This window comes from Ctenopharyngodon idella, chromosome 6, assembly GCF_019924925.1.
Source record: "Ctenopharyngodon idella isolate HZGC_01 chromosome 6, HZGC01, whole genome shotgun sequence".
NCBI classification, from domain to species: Eukaryota; Metazoa; Chordata; class Actinopteri; order Cypriniformes; family Xenocyprididae; genus Ctenopharyngodon; species Ctenopharyngodon idella.
The window spans coordinates 2,067,717-2,091,520 of NC_067225.1; the positions used below are offsets into that span (position 1 = coordinate 2,067,717).

The following is a 23,804-nucleotide window of genomic DNA, read 5'->3' on the forward strand; positions in this document are numbered from 1 at the left end:
TTGCAAGCCGTCCCTTTGCCCGACCTGATGGTGATTTTGCAAACAAACGTCACATGTGACTGGGTTATATTTAAAACCGCACCCTCATAGCAGCGATACTAGGCATTTTGGTTCATTACCTACTGTATGTATGTCTGCATGTGGTCAATGTACTGTACGCAAAAGAATTTTACAGTTAGACAAGTTTTCTTGTAGAGCCACTCAAAGTGACGACCAGCTGTTTTTAAGGCACAATGTTTAGGTGGAACTATGTCAAATCTTAAAAGGAGGCCTGTACATGAAGAGCATTATGAATGCATATTGTGTGTTGTATCTGGTGATAATGTCAGAAGGAAAGGTAAGTTCAGTGATATTTGAGAGGATGTTAGTAAAGATAAGAAAGGGATATTGCTAAAAAAAAAAAAAAAAAATACAAAGTGATATAATATATTTCTGTCTTGACATGGGAGAAGGGGCTTTACAACTCAGTATTCAGAAGAAAATAAATATCCAACAGAATTAACAGTGTTTTGCACTGTTGCATCTTTGGTCATGGAAAATAGGGAAACTTACCTGTGACATGCATTTTGTCTCCAATCACCTCGATCTTCATGTAAAGACGTCCTCGTCTCTCTGTGAAGTCCATTCCACAAAGGCTTGGCACATTCATCACACACTGCTTATGGACGTTCATATCACAGGCTGTGAACACATTATATCTTGCATGTAACATATTAACATTTATTTTAAAGTATATAATATTCCAATAATTAATCAAATGATTACTGCATATACTGTACATCGATATAGGTATGGGCTAAATTTTAAACAACCAATGACCCTAGAACTTCCTCTGGTTTAGTATTGTACTTACAGTCACATTTCATCCCTTGGTGTATGAGTCCATATAGAAGAGATCCACAGTGGTCACAAAATGTTGGACTGCCATAAGTGTGGATCTTAAATTTGTGCTTGCTCCTAGGGTCCTAGACAGATAAAAAGACAGATAAAGACAGAGAATAAGTCAGGAGATTGAGTCTGAAAAAACCCACAAGGTTCTAAGGCCGCATTTACACTGCATGGTTCAAGTGACCCAATTCCGATTTTTTCCTCCCATGTGGCACAAATCGGATATGACCCACGAATGTGTAAGCAAGAAAAAAGTGGATATGGATTCTGATATTCTCAGATTGGTTTCAGACCTCGTTCATATGTGGAAATAAATCTAATTATTAAATCTGATGTATTTGCACCTGCCATGTAAGCGGACAGATCGGATGTTCCCCTGTCAATGCGAGTCGTGCGTCACTGAAAAAAAGTGACTTTGTGAAATATTTTGTGGTACAGATATACCTATAACAAATTAAACATCTTTAGTTGACTAACAGAGTATTAATTTAGTTTGTTTGTGTTAAATAAGAGGCGATTTGGTGCTGAAATGTGTTGCTTTTGAAATTATCCTGACTGCTCGTTGCCACTGTTATCAGTGACGGCAGCTCATGAGCGCTTCAGTCCCGTTGTGGAGATTCTCTATTCGTTCCAGTGAAATCACAAAATAAAATGCACACAAACATGTCCCTGGTCTTGATATACAATCACTGATGAACACATTTGGTTTTAATGAGAAAAAAAAAACTATATGAGGGCAGATTCGAACCCAGAACCTCTGACATGCTTAACAAAAGTTCTACCATCAGACCATACTAACTTTTATAGCAGATCTGTACACATAATCACTGTCTTGAAGAATTTGTACTATATAGTGATTTTGATTTAAGGATAAAACTACTGCAATAAAATGTTTCTATGAATTCCATGTCAATAAATTAAACTCAATGTACTATAGAAATTGATTTCTTGATATCATAGTGTTATTTTTTATTAGTTTCTCCAAGTGTAGTGTAAATGCAGATATCAGATATGGGTCACTTTTAAAAGAAAGTCAAAAATATGGGATGTAGTCAAAATATCGGAATTGGGCATCAAGATCCGCAGTTTAAATGCGGCCTATATCGTAACAGAAGACCAAAGCACAACTAAACATTCACAACATATCCCTGTTTCACCTTGGCACGCCATTTAGAGCTACTGACAAACAAGTACTTAGGCTCATTAAATTCTAAAATTCAGAATGCCTTGTAGAATTAATCTGAGTCAGAATGCTATTATAATTAACTTTATCATTCCATGTGACATCATAAGAGTTGTGAAGTCATGCTGTGACATTGGCCTCCTTAATTGTGTAAATTACACTGACTAAATTCTTAATCTGAACTCACACGACAACAAAAGGCAGAAAAGATGCAAGTAAGAGATTCATTTTGCATTATAGACAGTTTCAGAGATTATATCGAGAGTTTTTTCGAAAGTGCATAACTCACATTAGACTGAAGTCATGGACCGCTTCGGTGTCCTTTGATCGCTTTCTTGATGTAATTGCTACATTCCCAGTTTGAAAAACCATTTTGTTTTTCATGCTACTGAAATAACCAATGTTCAGTCCTTTATAATAAGTAATAAGCAAATTCATTAATGGTTCTTAGCTTGTTTTGTCTGTAGCCAGAATATGATGTGCTTTTTCCCCACCAAATAACTTTATTGACCTAATCATCATCATTACAATTTCAAGAGCAATAGTCAAACATAATAATTCTGTCATGATATTGCAGCTTCACCCCTATAATGACTTCATGTTTATAGGCTATTTAGCTGATGGATGAAAATAAAATTCATTGGTAACAATCTGTAGAATTGTGATTGTTTAAAGTAACTGGTTAAAGTAAGATATTTGAACAACAAAGATAGGCAGATTCAAGTAGAATGTAGAATTTAATAAGCTAATTATAATTACTGGCCCCTACAAAGGTAAAAAAAAAATGTTTGTATATGTACAGGTCAATATATAATACACACACACACACATATATATATATAATATACATACATACATACATATATGTGTGTGTGTGTGTGTGTGTGTGTGTGTGTGTGAGAATGTGACACGTCTAGTGTCTAATTTGCAGAATTGCAAGACGGTGTTTGGTTTAAACTAAATTCCATTATTCAGTCATTTTGGAAGCAAAAATCTGGATATTTTCCTTTAAATAGGCTCCTAAGCTACTTAGCAATATATAGGTTCTTCTATCTAATTATAAACTCAAGGAAAACATTATTCAAGCCAGACATAATCTGTAGTTATGTCATTGAAAAACAAACATTGACATCCTGAAGGAAAACATGGAGGCTGCCTCCAACATCAGTGTGGACTAATATTACCTGATATTATCAAAAGCTACTTTTAACATGCTTTTTGTTATTTTATGGAGCTTGACAGCCCCTGTTCTCAATTCACTTTATCATTCTGCTACACTTTTGTGTTCCACAGAAGAATGAAAATCATATAGGTTTATAAAGTGAGGGTGAGTAAATTATGAATTTTCTCTCTCTTTTTTTTTTTTTTTTTTTTACTATAGTCCACATGTTTTTCAGAATCTTCCATTGACTGAGGATTACTTTCTTTTTTGCACTTTACTTTAATAATAGGGGCTTTCACACCATGTTGTTCTAGGAACTTAGTTATAGGAACTAGCCACCAGGGTGGTTCCCCGAGAACTAATGTTCACCTAGGGCCATTTTCCTGGTTGCATTCACACCACTAGTAGGAACTCTGAAAGGACGTAAACTACACTTGTTGTAAATTTTATTTTGATGGCACAATTTTTATTTTGATGGCACCGAGAACAGAGCACTTGCATTCTCCATCTTCATGAGTCTTCATTCATCTGTTTAACAGTCCTGTCTGATATGTTATGAGATAGAACTGTTATACAAAGAAAGTAGAAAGTATATGAAAAAGTATTAGCTTTTGCCGTGTGGTTGATGCCTAATGTCACTAGCTGAGCAGAAATACATAATTATGTTTTGTTCGGTTTCTCCTTAGCGTAAGATTGAGAGGTCCATCTATCATGGTTTTCCATGTTTGTAGAGTTAGTTTGTGGAGTAAATATATAGGCTGTGTTAGGGCTGCACGATTTATCGCAATTAAACCTCACGCGATTTGGCAAAGGCTGCGATTATTTTATGCCCAGCTTGTCAGAGCTGTACGGCTCTGTGATCAGTAGTAAATGCTTCTACATCTGAAAGCCAGAGGGCACTCTTGCACAGAAACTCCAAATATGCCCTGCCGTAGAAAAAGATAACACGCGTCATATCGCTGTAGCTGAATAAACAAAAGATTGAAACGCTATGACTAATAAACACACAACTGCCTTATTCTGTATAAGAAGCCACATCATCTCACAGAAGGATGCTCAACTGTCGTTATAAAGTGAGTTTGGAGTAAAAACGTTATTAAATGTTGTCTTTTGTTGGACAAGATATTAATAAATGCTTCTCATGTCTGGAAAGACGCGTGTTGCTTTTTCAAATGTACATTATAAGCGACTCAAACTCGCAGTGCTTTCAGATGGGTTAGCATTGGAATCATTGACAAGCTGCACATAAAAATAAATAAATAAATAAATAATCACAGCCTTTGCGATTTCAGGATTGCACTAAGAATCACGTTCAAGTGATAAATGTTTCACTTAAGTTCAAGTGAAACAGTCGTTTAAGTTCAATGTTATTTTTCGTGTCGTGTTATAAATTGTGCAGCCCTAGGCTGTATACACAGCTTTTTAAAAATTGCGGGTGCTGGCGTTTCGCGTTCGTTCGACCAATCAGTGTACACTTACGTCACTGGTAGTTCTTTTTGTGCTGGGTTAGACCTTTTACACTCTGAAGTAGTCATGATTTGCCTCTCGCAATGTAACATGCTCTAAACACACCTCTTAAGCAAGCAGAATAATGCAAGTGGATATTTTTTTGTAATCGTGCCTTTGAACGATTACGAAATAGTGGCATCCATAATCGTATTATATATTGATAATTGAATTAGAAATTCGATCCATAATTGAATTAGAAATTCGATTAATTGTCCAGCCCTAGCAACAACTATAAAATCAGCTTGAAACAAATAATTACCACAAATCCATTTAGTCATTTAGACCAGTGGTGGATGCAAAAAGTGGAAGAGGGGTGGGCCTCTAAAAGTGTGGGTGCACCGGAATAATTCGTATCACCCCATGTTTTCAACCAGCTTAATCGGGGTTCCCACTCTTTTTCAGCAATCATTTTCCAGGACTTTTCCAGGACATTTTCAATTTTACGATAGCAGGAATAAAAGACAAGGATCACACTCTAAAGTAATATATTGCTCTCTAAGTCTTTAAAAGGCGTAGCTACAGTTTGTTGCCATAACTTAACTATAAAATTAGTGACTTTATAACTCGCAATTCTGACTTTATAACAATTGTTTATATCACGCAATTCTGATTTTATATCTCAAAATTCTGACTTTATATCTCACAATTCCTACTTTATATCACAATTGCGAGTTTATATCATGCAATTCTGACTTTACATTTCGCAATTCTGACGTTATATCATGCAATTGCAAGTTTATTTCACAATTATGTAAGCTCGCAATTGTGAGAATTTTTTTGAATTTGTGAGATAAAGAGTTCCCTTTTAAATCACTGCAGCACAATCTCACGAAGTTCTGCAATGTTGTGAAAAGCAGTTAATAGCATTAGCTAACTGCTGCAAGTGGCAACACAAGACTAAACACCATTGAAAATAATACTCTCACATGTCAAACCTCAGCATTCCGGAACATTGCACTTTCTGTAAGTGATTTCTGCAATTGTTTTTGGCCAGTGATAAACTCTTTGTTCTTGGCTAAGAAAAAACTGAAGAACTTTTTAAAAAAATAATTTTCAAGGACAACAACAAGATTTTCCAGGACATTTTACATTTTCTCTCATTTTCCATGTGTTTTCCAGGACTGGAAAGTTTGTCATCAATTTTCCAGGTTTTCAAGGTTTTCCAGGATGAGTGGGAACCCTGTTAATTTGGAAGAAAAAAAATGACGGTACTATAAATGCCCACGACTTAAAGGTGAAGAATGTAAGATAAAGATGTGTCCAGTGTGAACAGCCTCAAATAGTTGTGGCACGTCAGAATATTTATATATCCCGGTGCAGATTGGATGGATATATTATAAGTGAGATGCTTGCGTTCACTCTAGACAGTGTTCCCTACTCAACTGCTTACTCATGACACATATATGTTGGTCCTTTTATGGTCTATTGTCTTTTAATATAGTCTACTTCTACTTGTTGAGACATGCCTTCTCAAACCCCCATATGAGCTGTGTTGTGATGTTTGAGTTGAGATGCTCAGGCGCAACGCACGGAAGGGCTGTTTGCAAGGTTGCTTTATTTTTGAAATTCCTAGTGTCGCAGACATATTTCAACTTTAAAGCATCAACTCTAATTGCATGGTGCGATCAAGTGTGAGTGACCGACACATGAAAAAATTAAAACAAAAACAAAGCAGGAGAGAGAGATCCAACCTGTGTCCTGATAACAACTATATCACAAAGAGAAATCACAATGTCTGAGTCCTGTATTGACAACCGGCCATAGCTAATACAGTACATGCGGCTTGTGTACATTTCAGAAAACCCCTTGCTCACAAATATTAAGTGCAAATATTGCATAACCATGCCATGGTGGGCCAGACTAAAAACGTACGCATAGCTTACATTGTATGGCTGATGTCTGTTCTAAACAAGTCAGAGGGCCCTATCATACAGCCGGTGCAATGCGGCGCCAGGCGCGACGCAAGTGTTTTTTGCTAGCTTCAGCCCAACGCAGTTATCATTTTCACGTCCTGCACTACTTTGTTTAAATAGCAAATGCATTTTCGCCCATTTGTGCGCCCATGGGTGTGCTGGTCTGAAAACGAGGTGTGTTCAGGCGCATTGTCGGAACGTTACTATTTTGAGGCAACTGAAATAGACTGCACCTTTGCCCAACTGAAACCTGGTCTAAAGTCAATATTTGTTTTGTTATTTAAAGAGCGCGTTAGTAATATGCGCCTATGTGAGGCTGCACAATGCGCGTACATTGTGCTTATTACACACACAGGGATGCGCAGCAGCACACAAACATGACAAATATTAAAAATAAAAGGATTACAATGTAAAAGATTATTATTGTGTGCATAAAGATAAAAATGCTTTGGTGGAATCCGGCTTTTCCCATAGATGGTCTCCTCGCACGCTTCAACCTCGCAAACGAGCAGATCCGTTTCCTCACTATAGAAGCGTTCAGCTTTTCCGCTTGCAAATTCTGCCATGTTAATAGTGAATCCACTATGGTGCGAGTGCAACTAGCTTTTAAAGGGAATGGGAGATGAGACTCTGATTGGTTTATTGCACGTTACGCCCAAAACACACCAATTACTCATTAAGAGAATAGGGACAACCCTTTTAGACCATGCGCCGGGGGCGCCGACCATTTTTCCTGCCGTTAAACTAGCAAAAGTGGAACCCAGAACCGTTCCTAGAGCTGGCCGTCCGGCCAAACTGAGCTATCGGGGGAGAAGAGCCTTGGTGAGAGAGGTAAAGAAGAACCCAAAGATCACTGTGGCTGAGCTCCAGAGATGCAGTCGGGAGATGGGAGAAAGTTGTAGAAAGTCAACCATCACTGCAGCCCTCCACCAGTCGGGGCTTTATGGCAGAGTGGCCCGACGGAAGCCTCTCCTCAGTGCAAGACACATGAAAGCCCGCATGGAGGACTCCAAGATGGTGAGAAATAAGATTCTCTGGTCTGATGAGACCAAGATAGAACTTTTTGGCATTCATTCTAAGCGGTATGTGTGGAGAAAACCAGGCACTGCTCATCACCTGTCCAATACAGTCCTAACAGTGAAGCATGGTGGTCTGTATTAGATCAAAAGGGTGCTTCTACTAAATACTGAGCAAAGGGTGTGAATACTTAGGACCATGTGATATTTCAGTTTTTCTTTTTTAATAAATCTGCAAAAATGTCAACAATTCTGTGTTTTTCTGTCAATATTGGGGTGCTGTGTGTACATTAATGAGGAAAAAAATGTACTTAAATGATTTTAGCAAATGGCTGCAATATAACAAAGAGTGAAAAATTTAAGGGGGTCTGAATACTTTCCGTACCCACTGTAGATCGTTAAAATAGAGCCCAGAGTCTGCTGGGTTTTGAATTTAAGATGTTGATAATATCACCATACTTCTAATTATCTTGTTAGTTCTCTTTCAAAAGAAAAGTGTCAAGTTGATACGGCGTCCTGTCATTTTTGTCATAGATAGCAATTTAGCCATTTTTGTAATAACATAAAAGGGGCACTGCTAGTTGGAATCCGGATATTGGCGCGAAGAAGAACATAACATTACTACTGGCGTGATGCAACTGAAGAGACAAATTAGCATATTTGTAGGCTATTATTATTAGGATAGAGTTCTAATGCATGACAAAACAAATCACATTTGAAATAATTATTGAAAAATTGTTAAAAGTTAGAAAATTGTATTATTGAAAATATATATATGTATTTCCCTGGATCTGACAGGGTGGGCAAGCTGTCAATCTGGGTGGGCCTACCCATAGTTCCCCCCCTGATTTAGACATAGATAAATATGTTTTAACTGAGAAGAAAAAAAAAAAACCCTATAACCTATACCAATACATGTGTCATGAAAATTTATAATAGGACTATTAGTGACTGAACAAAGCTGGGAATCATGCCAAAATTATGCCATATGGCATATTATATAATGGCCCATAAAACATAATACTTTATCCCCCAGTTTCACAGACAAGGCTTAAACCCAGTCCAAGAGTGAAATGCATGTTTGAGCTGCCTTAACTGAAAGCAACTTGCACTGACATATTTTAAAATATGTCAGTGCCATTGTTTTGTCTCAAGATGCACACCAGTAATGTTTTTATTTTCTAAGGCATGTTTATAAAAGCTACTTAAACATCCTAACTGAACTAAGGGTTAAGCCCTATCTGTGAAACCAGGCCTGTGTTATTCTCCACTTTGTAAAATGCCTGAAAAAAAAATGTTGTGGCACATTAAAGCAAAACATCTTTGTTCCTGAAGAAGTTTCTCCAGAGCTACAGTGGAGAAACGAGTGATTGTTCTGTTTGCCTTAAATCCTCTGCATTGATTATGGTGTTTTAATACCCTTGCTTTGTTCCCAACGCATTATAGAGAGGAAAGGAGAATGTCTAATCCAGCGGGGCCTCAGACATAATGTGACAAAGACAAAGATGAGATTCATTTCAGAGGTCTGACCATAGCCAAACATTAAAGACACTCCCTCACTTCAGAAAACCATCCATTATTAAAAATGGATGAATATTTCATGGATGGTTGAATATAATTAGCTATAATGGCTTACTACAACATTTAACACTTGCATCTATGTTGCTCCGGAAATCATAATAATGATCCAATATTGCCATTAAAATCCCACTAACATCAAAATAGCCATTAAAATCTAATAGTATGAAAGCCTTATGCCTTCTGAAATTATTGTGCTCCACGTCATCCAATTATCAGACAGGTCAAACTACAAAGTGCAAGCACCGTCATCAGTAATGGCCTAGATTTTGGTTTCCTAAACTGAGGTTTGCTAACCCGTGGAGGTTTGTGAGGGAACTTCAGGGTGTTTCTGAGTTGATGTAAAGCTAACAATTAATTAAAAACTTAAAACTGATTCTAAAACATGTACAAAAAATATAATACAAACTTTTAAAGGTTTTCCTAATTTTATTCTAAGTATTTGGTGATAGCCTCAATTGCAGGATATTTTCATTTTCAGGAATTTTTGTTCATTACTACAGAAACCATACCTGTCGCCCCTCATAACTGTTATTATTGATTCTAGATAGCTGTAGTGTTATCAACATTCTTCACATTTGCTTTACAAAGATTACATATTGCATTAGAGGTTGATCAATAGTGAATTTTTCCAATAGTGATTACAAAAATTCTGAAATATGGCTAATACCCAATTAATAGATGGTAGTTTTTAAAATCATCAATATGAATGAAGACGTTTCATTTAATTTTATACCATGCTCACATTTTAGATGTATATATTTTATCTTGCTCTTATGTTTCTTTTGTGCATAAATACTTCAAGTTTATTTTGTAAGAACTGAGAATTATTTGGAAATTATAAAACAATAATACAGCTATTTCTGTGCATTTGTGATGTGGGCACTTTGTCTTCTAAAGCAAGCAATCAGATGATCAAAAGCAAAAACCCTGTTAGTGTTTTTCACATTAACATGGATTTTAACATGAAAGGGCATTTTTTTTCTTCAAGGCTAGGAGCTGAATCGCCCTCAGGGGTTGAATCGCCTGAAAAAATGTACTGAAAGTGCATGAAACATAAGTGATGTGCTTTCATTCAAAATACAGAATTAAGACAAAAGGTAAGCAGTTTCCATTGTAAACTCTGTAACATGTAACTCGTAACCATTAAAATAGCTAATATTATCCTTTAACATTGTTGCTAAACATGATGCAGTTCTCAGCAATTTGTTATTAACAAATCAATTATTTATTTAATAGTTTAAATTAAATGGTTGACTTACAGTGCCGTGGTTGAGTGGCTTTTTTTCTGACACATTTTAAATCCACTTTTTTTTGGTGCCCATATTAGCAAATGCAAGTGTTTATATTGGAAGCGTGAGCGGCGTCACATGTCTGATATAAACACTCTCGCATTGTCAACATTCTGTTATTTCTTTTCTCCTCCATTGCTTGTGGACACTTTGCTGCCACTTCCAACATTGTACACAGAGTATAATGTGATGTGGCATATATTTTAGATCAAAGTGGTAAAGGAGATGGGGGGTTGTCTCTCATTTGAGGCTTGTGTTAATTAGCCCATTCCCGCCATACTCTGTGGTTTATTATTAATGCATCACTCAAGGTGTGGCAGTTATAAACCTGTTATAAACCTGACTTCAGTTTCTATACCGCAGTGGAAAAACTCTTCCCATAACCATAACCTCTCCCCATAACCACAAGTGTGTGTGTGTGTGTGTGTATGTGTGTAATTTTGCATGTTTGGGTGTATGCTGGTTCATGGAAGTTAAAAATATGATTAATATCTTTGTGAACTGTAAAACATACAGAAAATGCTAAATGCTATATAGTTCACAAACAAATTATAAATATTTATAATAGTTACACAATAACTCAATAACTACAAGAGTAAACCCTGCATCACACAGCTTCATTGTGCAATCACATGCAAACAGAAATAAAAATAATGTTCAAAAATGTGATGCAAATATTCTGACAGTAAATTACGAGATACTGTAATTGCATTCTTAAACGAAAAATGAACTGAATTGAACTGGATAATGACGCTAATTTTGCAAGACACTATTATTGAACTGAACTGAATCAAAGATTAACTGATATGAGTTGAATAATGACAATATTGACTTCTTATAGCTGAATTGAACTCGTTTCATAATTGATAAACTTCAATAAAGAGTTGTTGTTTCAATTCAATAAAGCTACTAAATTGAATTGAAACAACATTAAACTAAATTGAGCTGAACAATGACACTATTATCTTCTGTAGAGATACAGCTGAAATTGAATTTGTTTCATAATTGAATTTTACAACATTAACACTTATTTTCCTGCTTTATTACTGATCTGTATTGTATAAACCACTATATAAATAAATGTGATTTGACTTGAATCTTATGAAAATGTAAAAACATTTTTTTTCTAATTCCTTAGTCATTCCTTTCAACCATTCACTACCATGTCTGTGTGTGCACAGAACACACACACACACACACTCGGAGGGTGTGGGTGACAGACACTGCTTGATGCACTGTAGGTGGTACAGGCAGAAACGTTGCAAGCCAGGGAAGAATATGTATATGTGTGTGTGAGTGTGGAAAAGGGGTCTAAATATAGTTGCAGCTGCAGCTGTAGCCTGTGATATAAGGGACAACGTTCTCTGGGTTCAGTCAAACAGTGACACTGGGCTACGATTTAGAGCTGATGCCATTTTCATACAGACCTGCTTTTACATACAGTAGACACCTTTCATTATTATAAGCCCCAATGTGTGTGTTCAGATAAAGAGCCCATGCCATGTGTTACAATATAACTTACAGTGCATTCTGAAAGTATTCATAATTTCCTATGCATCCTTATGCTCAGGGCTGTTATTAAGCAGGAAAGATTTACAAGATCTACAGCCATGGGGACCCCACAGCGATTTCAGGTAATTTACATTTCCCAGACATCTATTTACATAATACACTACTTAAGTACCATTGTTTATTCACACACCTCAGTGAACATTCTCGTTTATTCACACACCTCAGTGAAGTGTTTCTTTATTCACACTTTTCATTGCTTCGTTAATTTATTCTGAGGAAAATTGTACTGGCAACCCAAGACATAAAGACCACATCACTGTGTATACATCAGTCATTGTAGTCTTGATAGAAAAGTCATTAAATACTATTAAAAAAACCTTCCTCTTTGACCATAAAGAGTGCAACACTGTATTTATATGCAAACAATTCTAAATATTAAGTAAATATTGTTATGTGTTACACCTAAGCAAATGTGCAATAAGAGCATAAGAGCCCTTAAAACAGGTAAACCAAGTTATTAGGGAGAAACAAAGAATGAATGAATGCACAATCAGTGTGTTGTTCTGCCTGTTTGTGAGAAAGAAAGCAAGAGGAGCACAATGAATGGGCAGAGGTGTTGTAATACCTGTTTAGGAAAACTATACCTCATATTTGATTTGACAAAATCTTAGAGCATTAACTAATTAATGAGAATCCTAGCTTTTGTGTAATGAATATATGATGTCAGACTTCATTGCCAGAATCACTCAGGGGTTATAAAGTGTGTAAAAGCGACTCCCAGCTGCCACCACTCAGACCTATTCTAACTCCTGACATTTGGTAGATGGAACCCATCCACCTCTTACAGCCGCACTTACCAACCAATCACTTCCTGCTGCTAGTAACCCACCGTGATGAGTCTCCCAGCTCCCACGGCAACAGCCAATCAAATCTCACTCCAATAAGGCCACATCCTGAAAGAAGCGATTATAGCTTGAAGAGCTGTTGGTCTCAAAAAATCCTGTTTAGGATCTCAGACAGTACAGAGAAAAATTCAAATAGAAGAAAACTAAATGACCAAATGCAGATGGTTTTACTGAAAAGCAACAGATACAATTTCATCAAAATTCTAAAATTTAAAAACCTTATAGGGCTGTGCGATTAATCATAATTGATTCATGATTTCGATTTTGGCTTCCAACGATTATGAAAACAAGATCATCAAGGTAAAATGCTTATTTTGCCGCTGCCACATTCAGTGGTATGCTTTCGCTCCTCCCTAAGCCAAACTTAACATCCAAATCAGCCGAATAAGTGAATGTTATAAAATGAGATCAAAGATCATATTGCCCACCAATAATCGTGTGAAATAATCGTGATTTCAATCCTGACCAAAATAATCGTGATTATGATTCTTGCCATAATCAAGCAGCCCTATACCTTACTTAGAAGTCAAATAGCATGCAAAAAAAGAATGTAATCAAGAGTTTCAGACAAATTCTTCTGTGTCAGGCAAGTGGTGGACGAAATACACAAATCAGGTACTTGAGTTAAGAGAGCAATACCGTAATGAAATATTACTTAAGTTAAAATACTCCTAATTTCTTTATTACATGTTAATGTGTAAAGATAATGAGAAGAAATCTATATAGATGGAGATACACAAAGGTGGATACAGTATCTTCAGGCATTTCATATGACAGGCTCAAACCAGTGGTACTCAATATTTTCTTTTTGACTCCCTACAGTACAATATATTGTTGATGTTGGGCGGAAACCTCGTATCTCCAATAATGCTATACTTCTGAAGAAATGGAAAAAAACACTATTTTTTATTATTATTATTTTTAAATAATTAAACACCACATTGTCAAAGTTGATATTGTGGCTTGCATGTGTCATTATATTATTAACATTTTACCAAAATCAAGCTCAAATGAGCTCCAACGAATTTCTGAGAATTTTGAACATTTTGTCCGTCGTTAGGATGGAATTTTTGTCCATTGTTAGTGCATTGCATTTCGTTTTCATCAACTTACAGGTTATACTGTATACAAGTTTACTGTAGTGATGTGGTCGCTCATTTTTTTTTTTTTGTTGTTTTTTTTCTTCTGTCATTTGGACAAAATCTCATGTTATTAAAGTTTTAAAGTATAAAAGTCCCAAAATCCAAAATACTAAAGTTCATATAATTGAAAAATGTACTTAAGTTTAGTAACAAAGTAAAAATACTTTGTAATTGTCTACCAGTGAATAATACCTTAATTGTAATAAGCTTGTCATCAGTTGAGCAGATGTAAATGTTAGTGTAGAATTTAACTTGGCTCAGCCTGACCTTTTAAAAGTCAACTCTTAGCAGGTGGTATCAACTTACTCTAGCTATGTTTATTCGTTCATAACTCATGCTTTACACTTAGTCTTATTGCTCCATCATTCCCTCCTCTTCTCACATATTTTTTCTGTATTTTCAGTTTCTTCTGCAATTATTCCATTCTTTTGTCTGACCAGGTGTTTCTGGTGCTCTTTTGAGCAGGTGGGTACCACACTTGTCATATCTATGTTTTATTTATAGGCCCAATTACCATCTCTTTCTCATGGAGTGTCAAGCTAACTAGGGGGTGTCACACCAATACGCTATAATTGCCTGGGCCATTTCCAAAGCTTACATTTACAGCCACACCAAAACAATTCTACAGTGAACTTTGAAGTATGCTAAAGCTACAGTTCCACAGTTATTCAATTTATCCAGTCAGAGTTGACTTGCATTTGAATCTGTGCAAGTATTCAAAAGAATGGCAGGCTTGTAATTTAATAGGGAAATTCATGGTCTCACCATGAATGGTTAAGCATATTTACTGGTTAAAATCTTTGTCAGGACAGCTCCTCTGGTCACTTCTGTGGTAATCGGAGCAGGGTGTCTGCTCATAGGATCTGTTCTGGCAGACCACTTTCTCGCTCTACCTGGCAAGAGCTGGGAATATGCAAAGATTGCAAAGGCCTCTTCAGCAGCTTTGCTCAACCCACAGCAGCAGCACTAAACACTAGGGCAATATCTGACAGGATTTAACAAGGTACAATTGACCAAATGACAACAAGGTACAGTAGTAAATAACAAAGACTAATGTCAGACTTTTGGAGGCCAGTTTTTTTCTTGTGAATGAGTAAAACAAATAAAATAAAAAATAAAAAAAATACTGTGATGCCATCTTATCAGATGTAAAATTTATGAAAGCATGTCAAATGTGTTGTATATTTAACTGCATCAGTGACACAAAAACTGCTTTTGCTGCCCCAGGCATTTACTATCACCTTCAATTCAAAAATGCCTGTGAACAACACTATCACATGTAATGTCTAGTCAAAATGGGAAATGTGGTCTCAAATTTCAAGTACTGTAATTTGCATGCTATAGCAGACAACAACAGGAAGTCTGCTTTGGGTTGCTTGTATCTCAAATGACACTCTTTGCTTATAGTGGAGCAAAGTAAATTTAAGATAAAATTTCAAATAATCGTATGCAAATATTTTTTTAAATAAAAATATTAAGGTATGTAGATGTACTTTTGAGAGATGAGGCTGAAATCCCATTATAAATTATTTTGTGAAAAATAATTCTGTTCACTTGGAGGTTTACAGAAACTTGACATATGTAAAGGATAATTAATAGTCAGTATGTCATTAAAGGGTTAGTTCACCCAAAAAATGAAATTTAATTTTGTAATCAATAAATGTAAATGTATTATAAATTTACATCTGTCATAGATAAATTAATGACAGAAATTTAATTTTTGGGTGAACTAACCTTTTAATCACGAAATAAAGCCAGACTTTGGTTATTCAGTCGTGTGTGTCCAGTGACAGCTGAATTCACCTGTCTGCATTCAATTCGTATGGATCGAGCGTTACGCACAAAGTGCACACGTGTTAATTCAGGATACAAATGCACACTTCACAAGATCTCACAGCTGGATTCTTCAAAGTTTGCTAAGTTAAATGTTTATTAGACATTCAAAGCCTAGTTTAAATTATAAAAATGTGTATTTGCTGAATGCTGGCGGTAGATGAGAAAGTATTATAGCCTTTGCCTTTCTATTAGTAATAACTGAAAAGCAAACACTGTGTTTTCATATACCATTTATTTCTAATTTATTACATCAGAGACAGTAAACAAATAAAGAAGGAGAACGTGAGCTCCGACGCTGTCAAAATAAAAGTTCAGATGTCGCCACATTGGCCAAACAGAAAAACGAATTGGTCAATGCCGATAATTAAAAATGCCAAATATCAGTCAATATATCCGCCTTGGTAATATATTGGTCGACCACTACTACTGAGCCATGTACACTCTAAAAAAAGATGGTTGTTTAAAGGTTCTTCACACATAGTAACAATTCTATTTAGAACCGTATTGTCCTGAAGAACCCTTTATATGCTGAAATGGTTCTTTGCGTTAGTTTCCTCAGTGTTAAATTAACACTGCTTGGTGTACATATGGGAACCACCAGCAAGGTGTTAAAAGTAACACTGAAGCAGCGTTAGAGTTAATTGGGTACTTAATTTAGGTACTTGATTAATTGAGTTATGATTGTTCGATTATTTGAAGACAGCTGATGATAAAGAGCAGAATCACTGAAGGAAAGAGAAACACAACCACAACTGGCTTCCAGCCACTGCCTTAGATGAAATCAACTAAAAAAAGACATTAAATCTCTCTTATTACAAACCAGACTGACTTTATTTCTGCCATTCATCTACATTTCTTTTTGAGAATTAACAAAGGTTTAGATGTTGATGTTTTATTGAAAATGTTCAGTCACCATTATGGTGACCAGTGTTTCATTTAGTTGGGCAATATGACGCTTTACTTTTCATGTCAGTTTGTGGTCTTTGTAACAGTGCTTGCCAAAATACAAAATTTGTTGCAAAAGGAAGCCAAAAACAAAGATGATCAGATCTTCAGATGATGTGCAATAATACGTGCCATGCATGCATGAGATAAAAAAACAAAAAACAACAAAAAAATCATGTTTTCTGTTAATAGTGGACATTACATTAACATTAAAACAATAGTTGATATGACCTGTTATCAGCATGCTCACAGATGGTTTTTTCTTTTATCTCACAGATTTGAGAATCATAGTGACCAGATATTGGCCCACACTGGACATTCTAAATGAATATAATGGTGAGATCACTGACTGGAAGCAGGAAAGGGTTGTTGTTGTTTTTTCTTTTCTCCAGTGCATAGAAACACCAAACACTTTGGAATGCCAGGTAAGTGATGTTCACTTATATCCTTGAACAGGATTTATTTCCAGGTATAACTGTGTACTCAAAATGTGCCTTTGACTCTCATTTATATTGTTAACTATATTCTAAATAAACTACAAAATAAATGACTTTGTCGTCTTGTATATCCTTTCTTGTATAGTTCTCTCTCAAAGAACTGACTGAAAGTCTCATTATGCGGGTCTCCTCAGGTGTGAATCACAGCATTATTCAGGATTATTCACGCCTTCACGCATATTGTCTTTCTAAACAAAAAAGTTTTTTTACAAAATTTAAATCAATATATTGTAGGGCTTGACTAGAATATTCGAATATTCGTTTGGTATGTTGGTATTCGATTTTCAATTTTGGGATTCAAATATTCAATTTTTTTTGTTTTGTTTTTTTTTGCACATCTGGCATACCCCTCGCGAAACGGTTCTCATTCGCGCTTGAATATGTTTACACTACAAAATATGGCGAAATACAATACTCTTTTTTGCAATTATCTTATATAGCCTAGCCGTTTTTAATATGATGGACAGTTTAAGGAACCCAACCTTGTTATACTTAATAAATATAAATTGTCTTCTTAGCCCTCTAATGTGTTCCCTGCAACTGGAGTATTCTGTCTGAAGCACACAACTGCATTTTGGGTTAAGCTGCGCTGCTTTGACATTGTGGAAAATAGAATAGATACAAAATGTAATAGCCTTTTTACCCGTTATTATCAGTCTAAATGTATCTACTGCGAAATATAGGAGCTTGTTAAAACTCAAACGTGATATTTTACTGGGACGGCGTGTTCTTTATTTATCACCATTCGTTCATTTCATTTTCATTCGTCTTTTATTTAAATAGCCTACCCTTTACTGTGTCAGTAATTACTGTGCTGCTAATTTCTGATTTGGGAGCGATTTTTTTGTCAGAAAAATGTTAGGCTACCTTTTTAAAAGTATTGCTCTTAACCCTCTGTGGTCTGAGGATTTTCGGGGCCCTGGAGAAGTTTTGACATGCCCTGACATTTGTGCTTTTTTCAGTTGTTCATAAACATATTAATGGAAAAAGTGTCATTACACTGTATTCAGCACAAAGTAGGCTACAATAATATGTGAGGAACATGTATGTACATGTTTGTGTTTTTGAAGGAATAACATTTATGCGTGGTTATTGAAAAAACAATAAACTTAAGTCACTGAAATACAGCCAAAAAGAATATATTAAATCTGTGTTCACAAGACTTCTGGGTATTGGAGGTTGTAGACTAGAGTTTTTGCTTCAACATGATGTAAAAATTATCCTGCCTACTCGTTCATATAAAACAATATATTGATTTAGTTTTTGTAAGACACTTTTTGTCAAGAAACACAGTATGCGTGGAGGCGTGAATCATCATGAATAATGAGGTAATTCACACCTGAGAAGACAAAAGAATCGCATAAAGACCTCTAATGACCTGCATAATAATGAGGCCTTTCAGTCAGGTAGGCTGTGAAAAAACCCTCTGTGATCATGTCTCAAGCTCATCATGGTGTATATCAAACATACAGAAAAAACAGCAATACTGTGAAATATTATTACAATTTAAAATAATGGTATTCTATTATATACTTTAAAATATAATGTATTTCTGTGATGCAAAGCGTCTGAACATTCATGTTACCTCTATGGCATTTCATATAGCCTTTTAGCTTAAAAGCATGCACATTTGGAGAAATATTGATGGATTCTCATATGTTATGTCAATTTTCTATACAGAGGAGTAATATTTATTCAATATTTATTGTCATCACTATGAACGCTGGATACTGTGTTTTCAATTCATACTTGCAGCCGGAGGACGCTCTGTGCACATTTAGTCCACAAATTAATCTAAAGAAGAACAGGACATTCCAGGAACTAATGGCATGTCTTCCAGAGGTCTCTAACCATGGCTTTAACATACAGATAGACAAGACAATAAATACACGATTGAGACGATGTATACATGTATTGCCTCAGAATTTTCGTCTAAATAGCGCTCGCTCCGTGGGCGTGGCCGCATTAGTGGATAATGAGCTGAATCACGGACTTCTGACATGTGTCTCTTTTCATACAGATTACATAAACACAGAATTTTTGTTTTCGATTTGACTTACACGATTTAAAACCTGACATTTCAACGTTTCTTTAGACATAAGTCTAATTTTTTTGTGATTAGTATTCACTAAGTTACAGTTCATTTTCTGAGAACTATCAGATTGGACTTCGTTCAGAGGGAGACGACAGATCACGCATCATGTAAGTTTTCTTTATTTTGCAAAAAGCACAACATTTTGTTTTTACTCTGAGTGTACACAAATAAAAGAAGATATTCCACAGATTAAAATGGTGTATAACTCTTAATTGTATGTGCAACATTGACGGAGTATTTTGAGTCTCTTTCACACTGGTAAGAAAAAAACCGAGGTGGTATCGCCGGCGTGACCGCCGACCCGAGGGAGTTAACAGACCTGTGTTTTATATCACTAGTGCAGTGTCCATTCTCATAGCATTTAAGCCCTGCCCACATGAGGCGCGTCACTTCCGGCTCACGCTGTTCTGTAGTTTATTAAAAGTTTATTAATTCTGAACGTGTTCTCGACATAATCAAAATGCAAACAGGCAGACAGATACACAGAGATTCCTCCTGTAACGCGTTGTCTACGGAGCAAATAGCGATAACGTTAGCTCACTTAGCTTGAGTTATTGATACCACACAGACTTAACAGAGGCGATTGACATTTCACAACTGGTGCTTTATTCCCCATGAAACACGTGTAACTGTCCGTTGCAAATGTTATGCCGTCTACAGTGTTACTTAATAAAGAAAATAACTTTAAATGAGCAACAGAAAAACAGAAATAACCCGCATACATGCGGTGCTCAGGTCGTTCAACACAGTTCAACCGGGAGCGCGCAGCTCTTAAAGGGGCCATACCATATTTCTACTCGTTACACATGCCTTTATTAGAGAGAAGAATATCTTCAGCCTCCTCCCGCCGAAGCTTCGAATATTCGGTGCTGATTACTACCGAGCTTCGAAGCTCAAAAAATGGCATTCAGATCAGCCCTAATATATTGTTAATGTGAATGAGTAGGCAGGATGATTTTCACTTCATTTTGAAGCAAAAATTCTAGGCTTCTACATTCATTCTTGTGGACACATATTTAGTATGTGTTTTTTGGCCTTATTTCAGTGACTTAATTTTTCGTGTTGTTGTTTTTTTTTTTTTTTTTTTTGCTGTGTAGGGTTCTTTATTACCTCTTTTTGTTCAAATCTATAATTGTCAAAGCCACCTCATTAGTGATTTTCTGGAGCTCAGTCATCCAATTACAAAGACTGTTAGCATGCTCTCAACAGGTAAATTATTTCTTTCTTAATATGTCTATACATTTCAATTTTCAAATTGTAACTGATTTCCTACCAGTCATGTCTTTTTCTCTTTTTAGTTTAACAAAACCTATAAGTGTGAGTAACTCTGTTCAGTTAAGAATACTTATCTGCTCTTCTCCACTAAGTAACAAAGACATTGAATTTATGACCCATATTGTTAGTTTTTTTTTTAATTATTATTGCATTATACATAAACATACCAAGTCACAGAAAACATTACAGCTATCCCATGACTTTATTTCATATTTTTCTTTTAACATTGTAAAGGGCTCACATATTGTTCATTTTTGCTAATTTTGGCCTTCATAAACATAACTGTTTTTACATAAATGGAAGAGACACACTGTAACTCTAAACTCAATTATGTATTTCAGATGCCGTCACATCCCACAACCTCACCATCTGCAGAGAGAAACTGCCACTCTAAAAACACACATAATGATAGACATAATGAGGATCAGAGGATTGTGAAGATATTTCACTGGAACTTGGTCTCCAGTATCTATATCATGTTTAATGTCAATTATCATTTATATTAAGATAATAACTGTTGTTGGAGCACTGTCATTTTTTGCTACAATTTGCCATGTCAATAGAAAATATAGCTGCAAGCAGCAATTACGGGGCCAAGCACAAAAGAGGCACAAGAAGCCAGCCAACATGGCTGTGAGCATCAGACCAACTCCAACAGTGAGCAAATAAGGAACTATTAAGATCATTTTAGGCAAAAGAGCTGAAAAAACAAATTCATTTAAAAAAAAAAAAAGGATTTACTGGTTCATCACTTTTGAACAATAGGTGGCGCTGTGACCAAATTCATGCGGTATGGTCAGAGTGAGGTGACAATGACGCTCGCAAAGTTTGGTGTCAATATGTCAAAGCATTGCAGAGATACAAACTCAACAGTCATTTTGGCATCAAGCCTCTAATTCATTGCTGCGGTATACGAAAACGGTTTTGTCTATCAACATGAAATCCATAACTTGTTGCCAGCATGGTCTGAAGATGATACAATTCGATTTTGGTGAAAATTGGACCAACGGTCTAGGAGGAGATTGAAAAAGTGTGATTTTATAGAAAATCAAAGTGGTGAAGACGAAGTTTTGCTGACTTTGGCAAAATTGGCATCAATGTTCTCAGCATTACCCACGGAATCTATTAAGACCAGTCTCATTACAATAGGCCACATTTATATAAAGCTATTAGCATTTTTTAAAAATGTTATTACAATGTCTGTCTCGAAACCATTTGAGAAAATTCAGAGCATGGTTCCGATGGCACATCCTGAGTTTCGTGATGGTACATCAATGCATTCATATAATATAGCATTTTATATCATAATACTGTATTGTAGTTAATGGCAATTTCATGTTTTGTTCAATTAGAGGCACAATCCCACCACTTTTTTTATGTGTCCTCAGGGTGACCCCATACATGTGTGTGTCAAATTTGATGCAAATATCTCATTTTGTTTTGGAGTTATAGACATTTATATCTATGAGATCATAAAAAATGACCCATGGACGACTTTGTTTTGATTTTTTTGCCACTTCCTATCAAAATTTTAACATTTGGGCTGTGACATATAGTTAACCAGCTTAGGTTTCGTGTTTCCTACGCTGGTTTCATCTCGATCGGACTAACGGTTTCGAAGATATTCGCAATCATTTTTTAAGCGCTAAATCACCACGCTGCACAAACCGTCGAAACCTAGCATGTTTGGTATCGTTGGACTCGGCAAGGATTCAAGAGTCTAACAATATGATTCTCGTGAAAATAAGTCAACCAGATCAAAAGTTATAAGCATATATGGAAAAAGAATTCTCCACTAAGGTGGTGCTGGTCCGAAACTTCTCAGGCTCCTTCGGGGCATTGTGCTGATGACCCATACCGAGTTTCGTAACGATATGCTAATGCGTTCATAAAATACAGCATTTTAGCACAAAATTCAAAATGGCAGATATGGGAAAATTGGATATCATTGGATTCGGCATGATGCCCGAATCCAACGAGACCAAATTTATGATTTTTGGACAAACCCATCAGAAGTTAATTGCAAAAATATCAATTTTTCATATCTCCGGACCAGTAGGTGGCACTGCGCCGAAACGCTGCATGATGCCTCAGGTCATGCTTGTGATGACATGTACCAAGTTTGGTCTGAATACGATAAAGCGTTGCAGAGATACAGCCTTACGTCTATTTTCAAAAGCGCTACGTAAAATTGCGTGTTTTTCAAAAACGGTTTGAGAAATCAACTTGAATTCCATAACTTTTTGTCGGCATGGTCTGAAGATGATCTGGTTCAATTTTCATGAAAATCGGAGTAACGGCCTAGGAGGAGTTTGAAAAAGTAGGTTTTTCAGAAAATTCAAAATGGCGGAAAAATTTTCATTTCATTTTCATCAAATTTTCAAAATGACGTCAATTTGCTATGGACGAAGTTCAGACTGTCTTCTAACTGTGTGCCAAATTACACAACTTTCCCGCAAGCGGTTCTATGGGCTGCCACAGACTTACAGAGCGTAATAATAAGAAGAAGAAGAAGAAGAAGAAGAAGAAAAAAAGAAAAAAAAAAAGAATGCCAACAGATACAATAGGTACCTACGCACCTTCGGTGCTTGGCCCCTAATGAAGTACTCAAATGACATGTTTTTTTTATGTAAAACCCAAATAGAAGCTACAAGATATAAGACAGGAGCAGACCCTTGCCTATCTGACCTTATCTTCGCTCAGTCACCGCTTCAGGGGACAGACTCTTGCCGTCATCCAGGTCTTTAAGCAGGTCGGCCTGGTAGGCCTGCAACACTGTCATCGTGTGCAAAGCCCCACCGGCCTAACCTGCAGCTGCATATGCCCTGCCATTCAGCTTTGATGTACTTAACGGCTTTGACAGCAGGATTGGAGTTTTTAACATCAATGTTCCCCCCATTGAAAGAAAGTTTGCAAACATATCTTCAATGGGAGACATCGAAGCATATCCGTGCTCGCACATCCCCTCCACATCGGCATAATTTAAGTGGTGAAAGAGATGAACGCAAGCTGAATATGGTTTCTTCCAGGACCTCTCCACCTCGGCATGAAGGTCC

General features: G+C 36.2%; 1 protein-coding gene across 1 annotated transcript in view; it reads right to left on the bottom strand.

Moving 5' to 3' along the window:
* Window positions 1-23,804, bottom strand: part of prkcaa (protein kinase C, alpha, a) — a 146,966-nt gene that overhangs the window by 65,011 nt on the left and 58,151 nt on the right. The window contains exons 4-5 of the mRNA XM_051897540.1: window positions 854-965; window positions 553-681 (exon numbers count right to left, since the gene is read on the bottom strand). Of these exons, the coding sequence (XP_051753500.1) occupies window positions 553-681; window positions 854-965 (241 nt within the window). The remainder of the gene's footprint in view (window positions 1-552; window positions 682-853; window positions 966-23,804) is intronic.